This window comes from Ovis canadensis, chromosome 11, assembly GCF_042477335.2.
Source record: "Ovis canadensis isolate MfBH-ARS-UI-01 breed Bighorn chromosome 11, ARS-UI_OviCan_v2, whole genome shotgun sequence".
NCBI lineage: Eukaryota > Metazoa > Chordata > Mammalia > Artiodactyla > Bovidae > Ovis > Ovis canadensis.
Genome location: NC_091255.1, coordinates 37352768 through 37374698, shown reverse-complemented (window position 1 = coordinate 37374698; position 21931 = coordinate 37352768). Strand labels below are relative to the sequence as shown.

Here is a 21931-nt window from a genome sequence, read left to right as displayed (position 1 = left end):
TCTGTGCCGGCCCTCACCCTCAGCTTTTAGCATTGTGGCTCAGCTGGTAAAGAATCTGTCTATAATGCAGGAGACCTGGGTTCGATCCCCAGGTTGGGAAGATCCCCTGGAGAAGGGAAAGGCTACCCACTGCATATTCTGGCCTGGAGAATTCCATGGACTATATAGTCCATGGGGTCACAAAGAGTCAGCCATGACTGAGCAACTTTCACTTTCACACTATATGAAAACAAGCTTGATTAAAGTCAAGCATGACTGTAATCCATGAGGTCAGTGGTGTCGTCACGTCCATTTTGCAGACAATGAAGCATAGGCACCCAAGGAAATGGCACAGCATTTCCAAAGTGACACAGAGGATCACCAGCGCTCCCATCCTCCGAACTGACGTGGCTTGGCTCCAGAGCCTGCACCCGTGGCCACGAGGCACCACGGCCCTTCTCTTGAACCAGAAGGGTCCCAACCCTTACCTTTCTGTCTGTGCCACTGGTGATGATCTGGAACTCCTCTGGGTGGTAACAGACACATTGGAATAAGGTGTTAGCCAGGATCATCTGATTCCTCCTAAGACGCCTGAAAAACAGATCCAACAGCTGTGAAATCACTATTCTCTTCCTGAGAAATCTTATTTACCAGTAGAGCCTAGCCTGTGACATGGCCACTCAGGCATCTGGTCTATGGAAGAAGAATCGATATTTACACATTTCTTGGGGAGTTGCATTATTGTTATTTAGTCATTAAGTCATGTCAAACTCCTTGCAACCCCATGGACCATAGTCTGCCAGGCTCCTCTGTTCATGGGATTCTCCAGGCAAGAATACTAAAGTGGGTTGCCATTTCCTTCTCTGGGAGATCTTCCTGACCCAGGGATTGAACAAGTGTTTCCTTTTTGGAAGGCGGATCCTTTACCACTGAGCCAGGGAGTTGCATTAGTGTAAGTTAAACCATGTCTTGCTTTGTGTATCTAGAGAGCTACTTCCCTAACCATCCAGAAACTTCTAAGGTCCAGCTCTTCCTGGAAGCTCTGCCCTTTCCACCAGTACCTGTGAACCCTCAACAGTCATGGTGATGAATGGCTTCTGAGACGCATCCTTTTCTGTTGCCCAGAGTCATGTTTCTGCCCTTTGAGTTTTCTCTCGAGTTCAATAGCTGGGACTGTATTCTGCATCAATGGTCCTCCCCATCACTGGTACCTACACGAGGTCCCAGATGATGCAGGTGCCGTCCGTGCTGGCTGTGACGCACTCCTCATTGCTCTTCTTCACCCGGATGCAGGACACGGAGGACTTGTGCTCCTTCAGTGCCTCCTCCAGCTTCTGGATCTGGTGACCTATGTGCCACACCCTCACCTGGAAGCCACAAAGCACAGGCTCTCAGTTCCAACTTGGGACTTTCTGATGAAAAACAGATCCCAAGAGTGTTCTCACCTCCTGGGCCTGATTTGTTTTTCTAATTCCCTGTTCTCATCTTGGTTGAGTGGGGTGGGGATATCAAGTTGCAGGGCGGGAATATTCTTTCGTGGAGCCAGGCAGACGCCTACCAGGAGCCTACATCCATTTTTACTTTTAGGGCTGAGAAATTTACCAGGCCCCCGCTGCTAAAACTAGTAGTGCAAGGGCTGCTGCTGAACCGAGTGAAATAATAATGTCTGCTCATTTCTGCTGAGCACTGCTATCAAATTTCTGGTGCCATCAGGGAATCTCTTGGGTACCCATGGCCATATTTAAACTTTCACATAAGCTGCTCAGTTTCAATCATTTAAAATCGGTGGTTCTCAACCCCATTGAAGTCAATACCCACTTTCAATAACAAATATTGTCTGATACCCCTCTGTCAACTTGAAATGAAATGCAGAGGTGATACAACTACCTACACACAAAATTTTACAACTGATGCCCTAACTGTAATTAAAAAAGGGTAAGTAAAAAGGAAAGTTATTTGGTTATAACAGTGGGTCCTGTAATGGATAAACATGCTGTCACAGCTAGACCAGAAAACATTATCATGTAGTCAGATGCTCACAGTCAGATGCTTCCTATAATGAATGTGTTAGACTTAGGAAAAACAAGGAAAGCAGAAATCGTTTTGTGTAAGTGATACAAGACAATGAAAGAGCCCATAGTCTAGTCGAAAACTAAATGGAAATCTAGGGTCTTCACAACTCAAGTAATGGCCATTTACCAATGAAAATGGAAGTAAAATACTCAAGTGTATCTTAGCAACGATTGCATTCAGATCAGTACACACCTGTGGACCAGCAGCCTTGGCCTCCCATACCTAAAAAGACCTTAAAGACTATGTCTCTTGAAAGGAAAGGTCTTTAGTAGCCATGGGAAATGGGAGGAGGGACTGTGAAAAGATTGCTAACCAGGGTCAGGGGCAACCAATTTGTCATGTGTAAGTTCCTCCAGCAGCCCTCCTCAGCCACGCGGGTGCATGCGTGTGCTCAGTCATGTCTGACTCTGCCACCCCATGAACTACAGCCCACTGGGCTCCTCTGTCCGTGGGATTCTCCAGGCAAGAATACTAGAGTGGCTTGCCATTCCCTTCTCCAGGGGATCTTCCCAACCCAGGACTCGAACCCATGTCTCCTGCATTGGCAGGTGGATTCTTTACCACTGAGCCACCTGGGAAGCCTTCCTCAGCAAGGCAGATGCCCCCAAAGGCTCAGGGAGCAAGCAAGGATGCTGCGGGTGTTAGCAACAGCTAGGCTGCAGGAATGACGGAAGGGGATGGAGCCACAAGGGTCCAGAGAGGAGGGAGATGGCTCAGGGCTGGGCGGGTCTGTGGAGCATCTGCAGGGCCTTGTCCAGAAGAAGATATGCTCTGCCATGAAAGGCACACCAGCCTCTGAAGACATAGTGCAAAAGAAAGGGTGTAAAGTATCTGATTAATATAAGAATTGCTATCTTCACATCACACTTTACTTTTACAGGACACTGAATCACGGAGAGGTTAAAGCACACAGCCCAGGTCACACAACTTGGAAGTGGTGGGAGTGAAATTTGAGAAAATTTGAGAAAATTGAATGTGACTCCAGAACTAAAACACTCAGACACTAACTGGTTTGGTCTGATCTCTGCCAGAGGCTATATGAAGATGCTGTCTCTTTCTTCTCCTTAGGTCATTCCTATGATAGCATGGAGAAAGGAAAGGAAAATGTAATGTTCTATGTTGAGAGAAGGAAGGCTTTGGGATGGAAAAAAAAAAATACGGGGAGTAGGGGGAAGGGAGACACTGAGATGTATGAAAAGACATTTTAGGCTCCTTGAAATGATGCAAGAAAATGATTGAGTGTAATAATTTTTAGATGATGGTCAAAGTGTATGGGTAGATTAAAGAACTGAGTCCAAAAATGGCATTTCCTTTAAAAGACAAGATAAAGACAATTTAGAAATGGCAACCCACTCCAGTACTCTTGCCTGGAAAATCCCATGGACCGAGGAGCCTGGTAGGCTACAATCCATGGGGTCGCAAACAATCAGGCATGACTGAGCAACTTCACTATGGTTTTTGAAAGGGAAAAAAAGGTATTCCAAACCTCTGGCAAAACACCAACTTGGATCCCTAGCTCGATTCCATATAGAACACTTTCATGTCTGTATCCTAAATGTCCTTTCTGGGAGCAAATATATTGATATGTGTATTTATACTATTAGAACTTTAATGTATGATGGACTTCAGAGTTTCATCAAAATCTTAATTTGGTCTTGCCTGACTCCCAGTACAGATGAAAAAAATCAAATTAGTGTCCTGTTATGGGGCAGTTGAAAGACTGAGGGCAACAGAGGATGAAATGGTTGGACAGAATCACCGATTCAATGGACATGAACTTGGGTAAACTCCAGGAGATGGTGAGGGACAGGAAAGCCTAGTGTGCTGCAGTCCATGGGGTCACAAAGAGTCAGACACAATTTGCTGACTGAACAACAGTAACAAACGGGGCATTTGCTCTGAATATGCGGCTATTTTTAAAAGATTCAGCTGTGGAGAACAGTACCTCCCCTTCTCCTCCACCGCTGATGACCCTTTTACAGTCACTGGTGGTGGCGACGGCGGTCACGCCAATCCTGTGCGCATTGTTAATAACGTACATCAGTCGGCCTGTCTCCGGGGCGAAGGCTCGGATTCTACCATCATCCCACGCTGGCATGAAAGGGAAAGAGAAGGCAGGCAGGATGAGCATACTCTAAATCCTAAGAGAGAGACAGGATGTGAGGGGACAGTGGTGGTGATAGAGGGAGGAGGCCAGTCCCCCACCCACTGCCAGGAATCACAGCCCTCTTTTCCCTGATTCCCCAAACTGGCCATACCTCTCAAAGGAAATGAACGACTCGCCTTAGCTAACCCTGCCTCCTGGTGCACCCCACCCCAGGAGACAGAAGTTGGGGAGGCCAACCCCCACCTCTCCCATGAGCTGTAAAACCTGCACATTCAACCAGATGGTTGATATTGCAACTGGGATGTCAACCAGGGATCAGCAGTCAGCTTCCAGAAGAGTTCTGTTTAAAAGCAAGTCAGCCCTGGGGACTTCCCTGGCCGTCTAGTGGTTAAGACTTTGCCTCCTAATGCAGGGGGTGCAGGTTCAATCCCTCATTGTGGAGCTAACATCAAGATCCCACATGCCTCCTGGCCAAAAACCAAAACGTAAAACAGAAGCAGTATTGTAACAAATTCAATAAAGACTCTAAAAGTGGTCCACATGCCCCCAAAAAAAGAGTCTTAAAAAGGAAAAAAAACCTTTGAGTACTAGAAATGGCATAATCTTACAAATTAAAGAATTCCCTGGCTTCTGTGTTGAGAGCAGATCATGGAAGAAGGGTGATGGGTGAGGGTAGAAGCAACGAGTCCTGGTAGGAAGCTACTAGAATAATCTAGGAGAGAGATGGTGGTAGTGACTGAGATGACGGTGGAGATGATAAGATGCATGGAATCTTGGATATACTCTGAAGAGGGAGCCATTGGAGCAGGAGAAACAGGGTTTTGGTACAGACAAAAAGAGAAGTGATGCTGATGCCAAGATTTTTGACCCTAGGATTTGTTAGCTCTAAGTGGAATGCAAGCCAAGAGCTCCTGGGGACCACTATGTGGAGAAAACATGCCCCAGGGTAGAAGCAGCACAAGGAGACCAAGCCAAGAAGAGAGGGCAGTGAGATGGTTCCTGATATCACAATTTTATATTATTATTATGATTGTTCTGGCTGCATCAAGGCACATGCAATCTTAGTTCCCTGACCAGGGATCGAACCGTTGCCTTCTGCAGTGGAAATATGTAGTCCTAACGGCTGGGCTTCCAGGGAATTCCCCTGATATTACCATTTTAATACCTGCCCCTAAACTCTGGGAGTTGGTGATGGACAGGGAGGCCTGGTGTGCTGCGATTCATGGGGTCGCAAAGAGTCGGACACAACTGAGTGACTGAACTGAACTGAACTGAAAGACTCACTTGACTTTTCATTGATGTGAACCAGTAATTCACTTTTGAGCGCTAGGGAAATTTATACATGGATTGAACATAGACGATATTAAGAAATTATTATTTTATAGGAAAATATCTTCAGAGATGCATACTGAAGTCTTCAGAAATAGAATATCATGGTGTCTATAATTCATGTTAAAATATTTTGGCATGACATAATCAACTGAATTAAAAATAAATTCCCTTGGAGCTATAACTTAAAGTCAGGTTTTTAATCTCTTGAACAACAAAAAAGGGTTCTCACACAAGAACCCTGGACTCACTAAGGCCTCAAATCCACCCTGTGAGGTGAATCACTGAATTCTCCCGGCCAGAGAGAAAGCAACATGCTATATGAAGCAATGCGGGGTAAGAGAAATTGCTGTTCAGTAATTCCTAGCTCAGAAAGAATCCTAGCTGGAAGGGAGTTCCAAAGACAGGCTAGATGACAAGCAAGCGGACCGTGGGAGGCCATGGCAGTTCATCCTCACGCAGAGCCTGGTTGGAAAAGACTGGCAAGAACCAAAGCCACAGCCGGAAGCGGAAGTCAAACCTGGTGCGCCAACCTTACCGGAAATGATGCTCTTGCCGTCCCGCATGAAATCGATGCCGTGGCAGGTCATGTTGGGCACGGTAATCCGCAGCAGCTCCCTGTTGGTCAGCGTGTGCCACACTCGGATGTCCTTCTTGGCGCAGGTGGCAAAGAGCTCGGCGGTGCCGCTGCAGAGAAGTCACCAGGAGAGTGAGCCATGCAGCTGCGCAAGACGCTCAGTGTTTCTCGGATGCAGGTTTGGCGTTAAAGTGGGCTTCTTGAGGATGTAGGGAAGGATGCTTTTTGAAAGTGTTAATTGCACAGTCGTGCCGACTCTTTGCAACCCCATGGACTGTAGCCCGCCAGACTAATCTGCCTATGGGATTATCCAGGCAAGAATACTGGAGTGGGTTGCCATTTCCTTCTCCAGGGGAATCTTCCCAATCCAGGGATTGAACCCGGGTCTCCCACATTGCAGGCAGATTCTTTACCATCTGAGCCACCAGGAAAGCCACCAGGATGCTTTTAGATGCCTATTGTCTCAGGCTTAATGGCCTTACAGATTCCTTGTGCAGAATGGCATTTGATGGGGAGTTCCTTGGTGGCCCAGTTATTAGGACTGGGAGCTTTCACTGCTGGGGGCCCAGGTTCGTCCCTGGCTGGGGAACTAAGATCCCACAAGGCGCACTGCTTGGCCAAAATTAGTAAATAAAATACCACATTTTGGAGCGGTGAAATCGTCACACAAACCTTCTCACAGATAACAATTATAAAACCCAGATAAAATGAACACAATAACAAGACTGCCAAATCCCGAAGACACTGAAAATATTTTAAAATAGACAGAAATCAAGAAGAGCTTCCTCTTGTGAAAGTGTAACTGGGGGACTTCCCTGGTGGTTCAGTGGCTAAGACTCCATACTCCCAACGCAGGGGGCCTGGGTAGATCCCACATGTCGCAACTAAAAAAAAAAGAAAAATCCTGAATGCAGCAACAAAGATCAACTAAGACCTGGCACAGCCAAATAAACAAATAAATACCTTTTTTTTTAAGTGCAACTAGAAAGGGTTAAGAATCATTACTGTGTGATTTTCTAACCAGAGGTGCCCCAAACTCCTTAGGTATGATGACCGCAGAAAAAAAGTAGCAGAAAAACCACAGCCTCACTGACTAAAGGGTAAGGGGCTGGAAAAGCCATTTGGAATTTAAAGGGAAAACCCTGGCAGCAAGAGAATCATAAGAGGAAGACCTAAATTCTGATTATTAAAAACTGCCCCAATTCCTGTGTGCCAGTTGAATTCTACTCGTGGGGGGTGCAGGAAACTTTGAGAGGAAAAAAAAAAAAAAAAACAGGAGGCAGAGACCAGAGAGGACACTACTTTTCTTTTTTAAATTCTATTTTTTTCTTTCTTTTTAAAAAATTTTAAGATTCTCTTTTTGAGGTCAGCAGTATATGGATGAATCTGAGAGCTTTTTTAACTGACTACATTCACCAACTGTGCTTAGTTTGGGTGGCTGAAAGCTGAACCTTAGAAGCTTAAAGTGACTACTAGGATGTTTCTTTGAATTGAATTGAAGGTGCTCAGTCGTGTCTGACTCTTCGCGATCCTATGGACTGTAGCCTGCCAGGCTCCTCCGTCCCTGGGATTCTCCAGGCAGGACTACTGGAGTGGGTTGCCATTTCCTTCTCCAGGAGATCTTCCCAACCCAGGGATGGAACCTGGGTCTCCCGTATTGCAGGCAGATGCTTTACCATCTGAGCCACCAGGGAAGTCCCTAAAGGATGTTTCTTTAGGGGGATATGAAATATTCTAAAATTAGATTATGATAATGGTTGCAAACCTCTGTAAATATACTCCTAAGAAAGCCATTGAATTGTATAGAGGGTGAATTTTATGATATGTAAATTATATTTCAATAGAGCTGTTAAAAAAAGAGAAAGGGGTATGAAACCTGAATAGATTAAAGACTGCATAAGAAATTGAAAAGACATTTAAAAACTTACCCTTACAAAGACACCAGGACCAAATATTTTACAGATTGATTCTACCAAGCTCCTTAGAAAAAGAGAGGAAAAGTGACGCAGAAAGGAAATGACCAATTTTCAAATAAGAATTCGCCTGATGGGAGGCACCAGCCATTTTCACTATTAGAAACAGGAGGAACCTAATCACAAAGGCTCAGGAAACCAAAACTACATTTGGTGACCTCAAGGACCAAGTTTTCAAAGAGCCTTGCTGCCTATACAACAATGATCTTGAGTCTTATAAATTCAAATGAATTACTGAAGAAGTTCAGAGCAAACACTGTGACCAACTTTATGGGACAAATCTCACCAAAGACAAATAGATTTCATAAGCAAATAATGACAGACTCTGATGGCAGCTCTGTTTGACATTAAAACTGCTCATGGTTATGTGTTTCACTGTCTTGTGAGGGATTTACCAATATATATAGCAACTAGGTTCACTGCCATCAGGCAAGCCAAATCTGGAAGACACAAGGGGTGCAAACAAACGACTTGAAAGATGTTTTAAAAAAGGCATTACCAAGTTTTACTCTAGACAGCAGTGGAAACACAGAAAAGTTTGTCCAGTCTGTTCACCCTTTCCATGATGAATTTACTAGAAAAGCCAACATTCCAAAGAGGCCCAAATTTGAATTATAAAATGAATGTAGCTGCTTGGTAAAAGCCAAAGAAAATCTATTAACATAATTCACTACAATAGAAAAATTCATGGAGAAAAAAATAATAATTTATTATTGTTAGGTAGTTAGAATAGGAAAAAGGAGTCCAAAAGGGTGGTGGCTAAAAGACAAAGAAAGGGAACAGCCCTTGAAAATGGAACAAAAGAAAATCCATGGATTGGAGTGAGAACTTCAGATGAGACAAACACACCCCCTTCTTGGCTAGCGCAATTGCATAGGGCAGGCTCAGCAGGGAGGAGACAAATGATTAAATGGAGGAAGCCAAGAAGGATTGAGGCCTCTCCTTTGGGGTCGGCCCACCCTCACGACTTGAAGGTGTACTATCCTTTGCTTGCTGAATAAAACTCTGAGTTGTAACCAAGCTGTAACACTGGTCTGCCGTTTCAAATCTTTGCTGTGGTGAGACAGAACCGAGTAAATTACATTATAATTTATCATGATTGATTATGTTAGTAAGTGAAACATCTATTAATAAAATTAAATTTCCTTGCACATGGCATCAAGTCTCTACATTCTTATCACTTTTATACTCTTCTACTTACAATGGGAAGACAATGTCCTCAACAGATTCAAAGTGACAAGACGTGATGAGAGTCTCTTTGAAATTAGTGAAATTGACACGGTAAATGTGTGATTCTTCTGTTCCTACAAAGAACTGGTGTCCTTCCCCTCGAAGTGTGATAGAGGTGATTCCACCTTCTAACTGGATTTTCCTTTAAGGAGAAGCAAAAGATAAAGAAGATTTACTCAATTGATGAGCATTTATTAACTGTCTGAAGCATTATAGAGGATATATATCAGGCATAAGAACCTGAGTGCTGCCTTCAAGGAGATCACACAGTTGGAAAGGCAGGAGTTGGAATATCAAGTGCCCATGGTCAGCAAAGGGGGAGGCCCATGTGGTTTATGATAATCAAGGAAGTTTACAGTGAGATGTCCCTCTAAATGGGCGGTGGAACACAAGTAGGATTCAGATACAGGGAACATTCCAGGCAAATAAATGGGTACAAATGACCATGGCCAGTAAACACTTCATTCACTCCATGTCTAACAGGTGGAATCTTTTCACTGGCAAAAACCACCATCTACTGTGTTTCCAGCTGCTCATTTTAACAGCAAGATGAGATTGGTTTTAAACCAAATATCACTTTGTCCACATCATTTAGTTGCCGACTTTAAGCAAACCTCTCTCTAGAGGGTCTCTCCTCATCCAAACCCTGTAGGGTAACTTACTTGATGGGTTTGTAGCTGGGGCTTTTACAGAAGACCAGCAATCCATCTCCAGAGCCCACCAACAAACCCCCCATCTTCAGGCAACTGATAGCTGACACTCCCTAGGGGGAGAAAGAACATTAAGGGAAAAAAGCTAAATGGTTTCATCATTAGGAATCTATGCATCTCTATTTTTGCTTTGCAAATAAGATTAGCTGTCCCATTTTTCTAGATTCCACATATATATATTAATACACAATTTCTGTTTTTCTGACTTAACTTTCCTCTGTATGACACATATATACTATTGATACTATGTATAAAATAGATAACTAATGAGAACCTCCAGTACAGAGCTCAGGGAACTCAGTGTTCTGTGCTGACCCAAGTGGGAAGGAAATCCAAAAGAGAGGGGATATATGTATGTGTACATGCATGCTCAGTTGTGTCTGACTCTTTGTGGCCCCCTAGACTACAACCTGCCAGATTCCTCTGTCCATGGAGTTTTCCAGGCAAGGAATACTGGAGTGGGTTGCCATTTCCTCTCCAGAGGAATCTTCCTCATCCACTGATTGAACCCATCTCTCCTACTTGGCAGGCAGATTTTTTACCACTGAGCAACCAGGGAAGCCCCCTTGCTCTATATATTGTAAGTTAATTATATTGGTTTGTCCATGAAGTTCATTTGGGGTTTCTTGTGAGATGTATGGAAAACCCAATGAACTTTTTGGCCAACTGAATACTTCAATAAAAAACAAAAATCTAAATTTAAAAAAAAGTTGGCTCTATGGTTAGAAAGATAAAGAATTACTTGATATTCAAACCAACTGTCTTGATATTCAAACAAATATCTCCAATCCCCTTGCCCTAAAAGAATTACATCTTTCCACTTGTGTAACAGGCATCTTGGAAACATTGCTTTATGTTATGTAATTTACCTTTACACCTGAATTAAGCACTAAAGCATCCATGGGAGAAACTTAAGTGCCACAGGTTTGAAGAACACTGAGACAGTCAGCATCTTTTCTGGAGAGGCACTGACATTCCAAGTACTCAGCAAAAATATCCAGGTCAGAATTTTCACCAAGTGTTTCATGGAGCCCTTCAGAGGAGTCAGAATTGGCAGGACTCTCAACCTTGCCCTCCTTCAGCCTGATCTGATTTGGTTTCATCTGTTGAATATATTGGAATCCCTCTCCTAAAAATCATTTGAAAAACACTGATTTGGCCTGTGCCTATGATTAGACTCTGCATATTGCTAGACTCTTCTCATTGCTAGACTCTCCTCTACCTATACTGTGGCTTTCTCCCGTTCTTACCCATCTCCTTAAAAGCTTGAATAACTAGTGGTTATATGACTAAGAAAACTCTAACACCTTCCCAGGAACACGGTGCAATATTTCAAAGCTTCTTGGGACCATCAGCTAAGTGGAAAATTATCTAAGCTTGAACCATCTGTTCCATTATCAGACATGAGATAGACAGGTGCAGAACCTGAAAGAAGCTTTCAAATCCAAAGTTTAGTAGAAACAGCCCTTGTAACTTTCTGGGGGCACTGGAAATAACAGCACTTATTCTGTCCAATTACCCTTTGATTGTAGGCTTTTTATTTTGGTTTAGAGATCAAAGTCTCTTATTTTAACCTGAATTGTTAGGAATTCTGCAAATATAAACAATGAACAATTTCTACAATTTCTACATTTTAAGTCTTGCTCATGACTTAAAATGTCAGCTGAGGCTAAAGTTTAAGATCTAGTTATTAGATTAGAAAGACATGACAGATAGTCTTGTAAATCAAAGAGCACATGTCACTTACACATGGCAACTGGACTGCCCAAATGCTGGAATGGATGTGATTACAAATCACAAAGCCACAGGCCTTAAGCTTTGAAGATGCAAAAAAAAAAAAAAAAAACAAAAACAAAAACCAGTGTGATTCTGACCCCTAATTGAGGACATCTGGGATATCCTGAATATACACCAGTGATGAGGGTTTGAGTGAACTAGTCAATGAACATTGCAAATTGCAGTGTGGCCTTGGGTGCATCATAGACGTGTTGTTTCTCCCCACAAACCCTTGATGGAAGTCTGTGCTAACAGTGGCAGGAAGAAATCACTAGAAAACAGCAGGGCAAGCAGACTTTGATGGTCTCTACTCACCAGACTGAACTTGTCCTTGGTAGGCCCTGTGTCTGCCAGCAGCTTTGTCCTGGGGTTCATTTTTAAAATATCTCCAGTGGTGGTGCCAAGGTAGAAAAAGCTATCATCATCGGCCATCTGGGGATGAGAGAGACAAGGAAACCTGAAGACCTGGTTTGCCCAGTGATGCCCAGGAGCCCCTGATCAGGGAGGGGATGAGCTTTCTCTGAACCCTATGAAGACCTCCAAAAGTCCTCAAGGTGACTTCTGTCTCCTCAGACTCGAAGATGGGTAATAACACCTTCAAGGGGAACAGAATCAGGGCCAAATTCAGAACTGAATTCAGTATGAAATATCAGACTCCAATCAGCCGTGAATTTCACTGAAATGGACTTATGTCTGCTATTAGCATGCACTCCCTGAGGCATCTCCGAAGGGCTCCTAGGGTGAAGGTGTGCTTCTCGAGAGAGAATATGTATTTGCTTTATTTCCTGTTTCCCAAAGTCTACATTCATAAAACGAGTGGAGAATGGGGTTATATACATGAATATCTGAATCCACATTAAAGACACATGAATAATCCCTCTTTGTGGAGGAGACTGCATTTCAACAAGGAGTTTCATTGTTAGAAACTTCATTTCTTGTGCAGAAATAACATGAATGGCAACGGGAGGTGCTGTGGGCCTTGAGCACCTCCTGGCTACCCTGCTTCCCACCAGGTGAGGCAGATTCCTGGGGTCTAATGGCAGTTCAGGTCCACGGAAACAGATTCCCCCAGAGCTGTGTCTAGGCAGCCTGTCCAGCTTCCCACGGGAGCTCCTGAAGTGAGACTGCCTCACCTGTGCCTCCCCTGGCAGTGCCCTCCATGTCCAGGGCTCCCCTCCCCACCCCCAGCCCAAAGAACATGTCCCTACACACAAGCACACATACACACACCCACATACCCCTGTCTTGCTCAGTACTGTTAACAAGGACTTGTACTAATATTTACATAAAACAACAGAGTAATTCTTACTGAGATGCTCATGACTATTCTTTTCATCTGTCCTGTTTGGCACTCGGTTGGCCAGATCTTTCGGTTTGGGAGATCCAGTTCCCATACTCGAATTGTCCCACTAGAGAAAAGAAATAATCAACTGGAGACCCATTTAATAAATGCTTCATCTCTTTTCTGTTTTCTGCAGTCTTTTGAAGGAGAAGCTGAAAGGAAGAGAACTAGGTATTTTTGAAGATTTGTTATGGCCTGGTGATCTCCCCAAGATACACTTGTCATTTGGATGCTGAAGTACTAGCATCTGCAGGCTTTCTCACTTGGTTTGGTATAATGAATACCGGAAGTTGGAATTGTCACAGAGAATCTAGCATAGATGGGTACCAAACCAGAAATCTTATTGAAGAGCGATAACTTTTTCTTCCTGGGTTAGGAAGATCCCCTGGAGAAGGAAATGGCAACCCACTCCAGTATCCTTGCGTGGGAAATCTCATGGACAGAGGAGCCTGGTGGGATACAGTCCACGGTATTGCAGAGTCGGACATGACTAAGTTACTGAGTGTGCACACATGCCCTGAGTGTGAGCACAGATTGTGGACACTGTGTTATCTGTAACAGACAGATCAGAGGCAGGAATGGATTTAGCCGATCAGCAGAACTTTTTCAGTAGGAAGCACAGAATGATCAAATAACTGTATTTAAAAGGACTTCCAGCCAAAATAATTTTTACGTGCGTGCTAACTCCCTCCTCCATTGGCAGGTAGGTTCTCTACCGATAGCATCAGCTGGGATTTTTAGTGACTCCCAAATTATGAAAATTAGGATGAAATCTCTTTTTTCAGGATGAAAACCACGTTCCCCCTAATTGGAATGACCGTGTTTTCTTTGTAAGCAAATAGGGTGATTTACATGTTCTGGAAACCTTGACAGCAGACACATACTTTCCGGCAGTGACAAACATCTCGTCGCGGCACCTGGAGAAGATGACTGTGGTGGCGTTCCCGACATTGAGGCCGGCTGCGGGGCTGCCACAGATGGCCTCTCTCTGGGCTATGCTCCAGACCACCACACTGCTCGGACGAAAGGACAAAGAGAATCAGGGGGAAACGGGCTTTCAAAATAAGAAATGGCTCTTTTAGCCGTTCTAGAAGGAAAGAAATACAAGAGGTTACTCACAAAGGAATGAAAGAATTATATTGACCATCCCCCTCAACCCCCAGACATCTAAGTCTCTTGCTAAAATAAAGAGATTTTTGAGACAGGCAGGGCATAAAAGTTTACCACTCATTTATCGCTTGTAAAAAATTTCCTTGGGGAAATACTCCAGCAAAAAAAAAAAAAAATTGTTAATTAGAAGCAATAAAAGAGAAAGACATAGGCATGTTTTCAAACTTGACCATGCCATGTAGTTGATTCAGTTGGAGGACTTGCCAAAGCAGGAAGCTAGGACCTGCCCCCAGTAGCTCTGGGCTGGAGTCTGAGAATCTGCTTTGCTAAAAAGTCTCTGGTGATGCTTTGGTCTGGGGACCACACTTAGAGCAGTTCTGTTGTAGCTTAGGGCTTCCCAGGTGGCTCAGTAAATGCAGCAAATGCAGGAAACACAGAAGATGTAGGTTTGATACCTGAGTCAGGAAGATTCCCTGGAGTAGGAAGTGGCAACCCACTCCAGTATTCTTGTCTGGGAAATCCATGGACAGAGGAGCCTGGCGGGCCCAAGTCCTTGGGGCCGCAAAAGAGTTGGACACGACTGAGCACACACACAAACATGTTGTAGCTTACCTTTGTGTCTTTCTGGGTGTAATCATACAATTCAGTCCTAAATTGATAGTGCTTGGTTAATGATATCAAGAATGCAGGAGAGGGGGTATTACGTTAAACACTGGAATCATTGCAGAGATGTGGATGGACCTAAAGATTGTCATATGGAGTGAAGTGAGTCAGAAAGAGAAAAACAAATACTGTATAATATTGCTTATATGTGGAATCTAGAAAAACGGTAGAGACTAATTTGCTAAGCAAAGCAGAAATAGAATTGCAGATGTAGAGAATGAACTTCCGGTTACAAGCAGAGGTGGGATGGATTGGGAAATTGACATTGACATATATACACTGTTGTTCAGTCTCTCAGTCGTGTCCGATTCTTTGCAACCCCATGGGCTGTAGCTGGCCAGGCTCCTCTCTTCTCCACTATCTCCCAGAGTTTGCTCAGATTCATGTCCATTGAGTCAGTCATGCTACCTAACCATCTCATCCTCTGCTGCTCCCTTCTACTTTTGCCTTCAGTCTTTCCCAGCATCAGTCTTTCCACATACACTGTGCTGTGCTAGCCCGCCAGGCCTCTCTGTCCATGGGGATTCTCCAGGCAAGAACACTGGAGTGGGTTGCCATGCCCTCCTCCAGGGGATCCCACACTGCAGGCAGATTCTTTACTATCTGTGTCACCAGGGAAGCCCATGAATACTGAAGTGGGTAGCCTATCCTTTCTCCAGGGGATCTTCCCAACCCAGGAATCAAACCGGGGCATATATACACTGCTGCTAAGTCGCTTCAGTCATGTCCGACTCTGTGCGACCCCATAGATGGCAGCCCACCAGGCTCCCCTGTCCCTGGGATTCTCCAGGCAAGAACACTGGAGTGGGTTGCCATTTCCTTCTCCAATGCGTGAAAGTAAAAAGTGAAAGTGAAGTCGCTCAGTTGTGTCTGACTCTCTGCGACCCCATGGACTGCAGCCTACCAGGCTCCTCCGTCCATGGGATTTTTCCAGGCAAGAGTACTAGAGTGGGGTGCCATCGCCTTCTCCGATATATACACTACTATGCAGAGTACATCGTGAGAAACGCTGGGCTGGAAGAAGCACAAGCTGGAATCTAGACTGCCAGGAGAAATAGCAATAACCTCAGATATGCAGATGACACCACCCTCCTGGCAGAAAGTGAAGAGGAACTAAAAAGTCTCTTGATGAAAGTGAAAGTGGAGAGTGCGTGGAAAGTGGAGAAAGCTCAACATTCAGAAAACGAAGATCATGGCATCCAGTCCCGTCACTTCATGGGAAATAGATGGGGAAACAGTGGAAACAGTGTCAGACTTTATTTTGGGGGGGCTCCAAAATCACTGCAGATGGTGACTGCAGCCATGAAATTAAAAGATGCTTACTCCTTGGAAGAAAAGTTATGACCAACCTAGATAGCACATTGAAAAGCAGAGACATTACTTTGCCAACAAAGGTCCGTTTAGTCAAGGCTGTGGTTTTTCCTATGGCCATGTATGGATGTGAGAGTCAGACTGTGAAGAAAGCTGAGTGCCAAAGAATTGATGCTTCTGAACTGTGGTGTTGGAGAAGACTCTTGAGAGTCCCTTGGACTGCAAGGAGATCCAACCAGTCCATTTTAAAGGAGATCAGCCCTGAGATTTCTTTGGAAGGAATGATGCTGAAGCTGAAACTCCAGTACTTTGGCCACCTCATGCGAAGAGTTGACTCATTGGAAAAGACTCTGATGCTGGGAGGGATTGGGGGCAGGAGGAGAAGGGGACGACAGAGGATGAGATGGCTGGATGGCATCACCGACTCGATGGACACGAGTCTGAGTGAACTCCGGGAGTTGGTGATGGACAGGGAGGCCTGGCGTGCTGCGATTCATGGGGTCGCAAAGAGTCGGACATGACTGAGCGACTGAACTGAACTGAACTGATGTATAAAATAGATAACTAACGAGAACCTACTGTATCGCACAGGGACCTCTACTCAATGATCTTGTGGTGACTTAAATGGGAAGGAAATCCAAAAAAGAATGGTTATGTGGCTCCATTTAACTGACTCACTTTGCTACACAGAAGGAACTAACACAACAGGAATGGGGAGTGACTGCTAGTGGGCACTGGTTTCTTTTTGAGGTTGAAAATGGTCTAAAATTGATTGTGGGAAAGGTTGCGCAACACGACATGTAAACAATGTCCTTGGGGAAGTATTCTGGCAAAAATGATTCCTTAGATGTCAATGTGTGCCCAAGATTGAGAACAACTACCATAATTTAAGAATAGTAATAGACTGCTGGATGCATTTCTGTTGAGGAAACAAACAGTCAAATGGGGATGGGCCATGGACATGTGACTACCTCGCTATATACTGAGAACTATCAATATATAACAACATATGAACATGAATTTCCACTATAATTAAGCTTTGCAGCTCAAACAAGAAAATATCTGTAAAAGTGCACCAAAGTATTAAGTCCTACGCAAACCTCGGGTATTCCTTTAGCACTTACTCAGGAATATGCACTGCATTGACTGTTCTTCCTAATATAATGCTTTGAAATACTTTTCCCCCAATATCATTTGTATGTATTCTCTCCCTACTAACCTTGACTATGAGTTCCTTGAGGGCAAAGATCCCGGCTTAGTGAGGGAAGTTAAAAATGCCACCTCTGAAGTCTCACTTCAGGGTTTGTCCCCCAGCTCTGCTACTTAGCAGCTGGTGACTCAAGTTCCTCATTTGTCATATAGCCTCAAGAGCTCCACCTCGTGGAGGTGCCATGAGGCTTAAATGAGATAATGCAGTTAAGATGCTTGGCACACATATGACCTGTAGTAAGCGCTCAAAAAAAAAAAAAAAAAAAAAAAAAACCAGCTATGGTTGATGATGATGACAAGGATGATGTCATCTTTTCCAGCAACGATTCTTGATTTAGCTGCAAATTAGGATCACATGGGAAGTCTTTAGAACTCCTAAAACTGAGGCCAATTAATCAAAGTCTCTGAAGGTGGAGCCAACCACCAGTAATTTTCTAAATCTTCCAGGTGATTTCAGTGCACTTCCAGGCTTGAGAATCAGCATCCTATGGTATTTTCCTCACAGGCTTTTAAATTTTTTTCTTTTGATTCTTAACATTTCAGAATATTTAATTTTCACTATTTTTCTTTGCAGTCTTTTCATACAGATGAAGTTTCATGTAAGCAGAATTCTTTATTCTGTGCTTTTTCTTACTATAGGGCATATAAATTTCCCAACTAATTGAGGGACTCTCTATAAGCACTTTAAGTCTTTAAAAATTTATAAATATTTTAAGTTATCAATGGCCACTAAAAGTTAGCGTGTTTTTTTATAACATTTTCCCCATTTTTTGTTTGGTTCTACATGTATATGCAGGTACTTTACTTTCATAGTTACATTATTTTCTTCGTTGTTTCTGTCTTTTCAGCTTAATTCGATCTCTTTCACCAAAAATTTATAATTCCCCCAATTCATATGAGCTTCATAAGCTTTTCACATCACACACGCTCAAATACAGATAGGCAAACAGAGAATGTTAGAAAGGGGACAGTTGTTAACATGTCTAGAAATATGCCTACAGAAAAGAAGTAAGTGTGCTTAGTTCATTACCTTCCATCATCTGGGCCTCCTAGTGATACCAAGTACATATCATTTGGTGAAAAGGCCAGAGCTTCAATTTTGCCCTTGTGAAGTGACAGCCGAGCCATCAGCTCCCTTTTCTTATAATCCCACAGAATGATATCTGCCTGGGGGCAAGAATGCACTGTCAGACCATATTCAGGCTTTGGAAGGACCAGAGGAGAGAGCTACCTCTCTGTGTGAAAAAATAATCATTCATCACTTTTCTAGGAATTAGAGCACGTCTTCTGAACACGACAGCCACAAAACAGAAACAAGTGTTCGCAGGGACTTTTGTTTCTAGGTATGAGCAGTCACAAACTGCTGCACTGGGTATAAAACCACCAGGTTCCTTTACTTTCAGCCTCACAGAGCGAAAATGAATTCCAAGAGAGGTCAAGGGAAGAGGAGGCAGGGTGTAAACAGGACAGCGCAGAGCTACTATGAAATGAGGCAGCTTTTCTTGGGAGGCACTTCTGAATCAATACACAGTGGATGGTGTTTTGGTGTATTCACCTTAAAGCCCATGAATGTGACTTGTCCGGATGCAATGTAAAGTCCGCTCTTGGAGATGGCCACACAGGAGACGTTGTTGCCATGACCGTGTAGGAAGTTCTGTTCCTGAGTATTTATTGCCTGGATGAGGATGGTGCAACCCAGAGGGTAGACCAGATGCTCCTGGTCAGGATGGCATTTTAGACCAGTGGGGACATGTCCTAAAAGAGAGGTTGAAAATAATAAAAGTCAAGGGCAGAAGTGGCTAAGTGTTTTTCTTTAGACTGAGTATAAGGCTTTTAAAATAAGCCTTAGTTCAACTAAAATAAGTGTGTGTGTTTGGGGGTTGGGCAGTATTAGGTAATTTTACTTTACTGACAAGGTTGGCATAGAGTATATTCACTGCTAAGGAAAGATTTTCAGGGCATCCTAGGTGGAAAAAAGTCTGGTTATAAGGGAATATATACAGCATGAGTCCACTTTTATTAAAAAGTTATGTCAATGTACATTTGAAAGGAACATACCAAAAGTTTAACAGAGATGTCTTTGGGACAAGTAATAATGGTTGATTTTTCCTTGGGTTTCACTGTATTTTTCCACTTTTCTACGCTCTTGTTCCTAAGTATGACTATGGATTTACCCCCTGAATTACTCTATATTTTCAGTGCATAGCATACTATTTGCATGTGTGTGTGTGTGTGCGAGCGCGTGTGCTCAGTTGTGTCTGACTCTGCGACCTCATGGACTGTAGGCCTGCCAGGCTTCTCTATCAGTGGGATTATCCAGGCAAGAATACTGGAGTGGGTTGCAATTTCCTCTTCCAGGGGATCTTCCTGACCCAGGATGGGACCCACATCTCGTGTCTCCTGCATTGACAGGCGTGTTCTTTACCACTGAGCCACCTGGGAAGCCCACCGTACTACTTGGCATTCAGTAATTTTACATAAATGCATATTTGACTATATGAAAGAATATAAATTGTCACAAAACCAAGAAGGCAAAACCAATTCAATTTTATTGAATTTTAAAAGGCCAAGATAATTGGAGACACTGAGATATAACTGACAATACTCTCTGAGCGCTACAAAACAGTACTGAACAGTACTCAATTCAGTAGCAGGGCTCTCTACTGGTCACCAGTGTGATCCTTTGCCCTTATAGCAGGTCACTCACTTCCTTTACCGATTATCTGGTGACCAGCTCTAAAGATGGCCAGTACTAGGGTGTACTAAGTGCTCGATTTCTATCAGAGACCGTTAACATAAAACGAAGAGAAGACTCAAGAGCCAAGTCCTAGAATGTGCTAAAGCTTTAGGTATTGATTGTTCTGTGTCTACATTACTACAATTTTAAAGCTTTCAGGCATCACAATGCACTTTCTTTAAAAGCTGGCTTTTTCTAAAATGCAATCCATTGCTTGTTTTCATCCTTCTCAAAACCCAAACAGCATTTCCCCTCTTCATGTTCCAGATAGGAGGTGGTCATAAGTCAGATTCGAGCAGAACAACCAGGCCCCTCTGACCAAAGCACCTCTCCGGTCCATCTCCCCCTGGTGTCCATCATGGTCTGAAATCCTCACCTTCCTTCTGGTTAGAAGACAAATCATCCCCTAAAGCGGTTGCTCAAAACACAAATTCCCCACTCCCTCCAGCCCCTTCTTATTAGTGTATCAGCTGGGATTTTAGAGGTTACTTGTTCCCAGGGACCTACACGTATTCTGTAACCCAATACTGAGGGGCAGGCAGTTTTGCTGGCTGTGTGGGGCTTAGAGCCAGGGGAGAGCTGGCCAGTGCGAGAACGGTTTCAGATAGCACTTTTTTTTATCCTTATGGCCTAGTGAGGGGGCATTTGGTTCCTTTCAGACGTTTGCAAAACCCATCCCGTTCTTTAAGGCCTGGAGCGAGGACATGACTCTAAGATCTTTGGGGAGGAGAGGCTGTCTGGGTCCCCAGTGCTTGACTCATGCCAGCGTCCCAAGCTGCCTTCCAGGTGCCACCTGGTGTCTCACTCTCCCTGGCTGCACCACACTGTCCTTGGGGTCCCTAAACCACCCAGCCCAGACACGCTCGAGGTCTCACCATTGAATCCGATCACAGCCTCAAGCTCCAGCTCTACTGCCTCAGCCACCTCATCCTTGGGCGAAGTTTGGGTCTCCATCATCTGGAGACTCCGCTCACTTTCCTCTCAGCCTACAGAAGGTGCAGCGTCTTCTGGTCGTTATGGTAACGGACTTGCGCATGCGCGCTAGATCCGCGGTCGCGCTGAAAACCGGCCTACGGAGTCCGAGTCCTTTTGCCCTCGCGAAAATCGAGAGGGCATTTTTTTTTTCTTTTTAAATTTTCTAGTATTTCTCTGGAAATTTAAGGGGCACGAAATGGACAGACTAATTCCCTCCTCCCCCATGTAAAGAGTCTGTGACCTTTTGGGTAACGATATAATCAAGTACTTGATGGCATTTAAAAATTAAAGACAAAGTTAAGTGCCTCTGCTGGCAAGGCTGCTATAATATATAATTGACACTTCTTTGGGTCCCTTGAAGCAGGATAAAACAAACAAACTATTGAGGTATAAATTACATATCCTAAAATTTATTTAAATTGAGTTTTAGTAAATTTATACAATTGTGCAATTATCACCACAATCCAGTTTTTTTTCTTTGTTTTAAGCAGAATAAAATGTTAAATAACTGCTAGAGGTCTTAAGGGGCTCCCACCTTCCGGGGAAAATGCTGGGATTTTGCTCGAAAACAATTTTATTTTAATTGCACCCAGCTGTTCGCGTCTCTTAGGACGCAAACTGGTCCAGCCCTCAGTCCCCGGGGAAGCGCTTTCCTTTTTCTCGTATCAATAGATTGGAGGCCTTAGGGTATGTATATTGCAAACTACGAGTTCCGGGCGCGCACGGGTCGAGCCGCAGGGTGTGAGCCGCGCGGGCCGCCGTAGTCAGCTGCTGCGAGCAGGAAGTGTCCGAGCTGCGGGCGGAGACTGCACCATGGCCCCGGACCCCTG

At 44.0% G+C, this 21931-nt stretch overlaps 2 protein-coding genes across 8 annotated transcripts in view; one reads left to right on the top strand and one right to left on the bottom strand.

Moving 5' to 3' along the window:
- Positions 1 to 21595, bottom strand: part of CFAP52 (cilia and flagella associated protein 52) — a 26908-nt gene extending 5313 nt beyond the window's left edge. For 2 of the 4 annotated variants that reach the window (XM_069603541.1, XM_069603543.1), the window contains exons 1-12: positions 21002 to 21595; positions 18945 to 19144; positions 18420 to 18556; positions 13981 to 14109; positions 13064 to 13163; positions 12070 to 12186; positions 9931 to 10031; positions 9240 to 9410; positions 6027 to 6175; positions 3998 to 4143; positions 1195 to 1346; positions 468 to 570 (exon numbers count right to left, since the gene is read on the bottom strand). In XM_069603541.1, the coding sequence (XP_069459642.1) occupies positions 468 to 570; positions 1195 to 1346; positions 3998 to 4143; positions 6027 to 6175; positions 9240 to 9410; positions 9931 to 10031; positions 12070 to 12186; positions 13064 to 13163; positions 13981 to 14109; positions 18420 to 18556; positions 18945 to 19144; positions 21002 to 21083 (1587 nt within the window). In that variant the 5' untranslated portion in view covers positions 21084 to 21595. Of the gene's footprint in view, positions 1 to 467; positions 571 to 1194; positions 1347 to 3997; positions 4144 to 6026; positions 6176 to 9239; positions 9411 to 9930; positions 10032 to 12069; positions 12187 to 13063; positions 13164 to 13948; positions 14110 to 18419; positions 18557 to 18944; positions 19145 to 21001 lie in introns of all 4 variants that reach the window. The other 2 variants (XM_069603542.1, XM_069603544.1) reach the window with 2 other exon arrangements.
- Positions 21171 to 21931, top strand: part of STX8 (syntaxin 8) — a 200609-nt gene continuing 199848 nt past the window's right edge. For 2 of the 4 annotated variants that reach the window (XM_069603553.1, XM_069603554.1), the window contains exon 1: positions 21171 to 21931. In XM_069603553.1, the coding sequence (XP_069459654.1) occupies positions 21915 to 21931 (17 nt within the window). In that variant the 5' untranslated portion in view covers positions 21171 to 21914. The other 2 variants (XM_069603551.1, XM_069603552.1) reach the window with 1 other exon arrangement.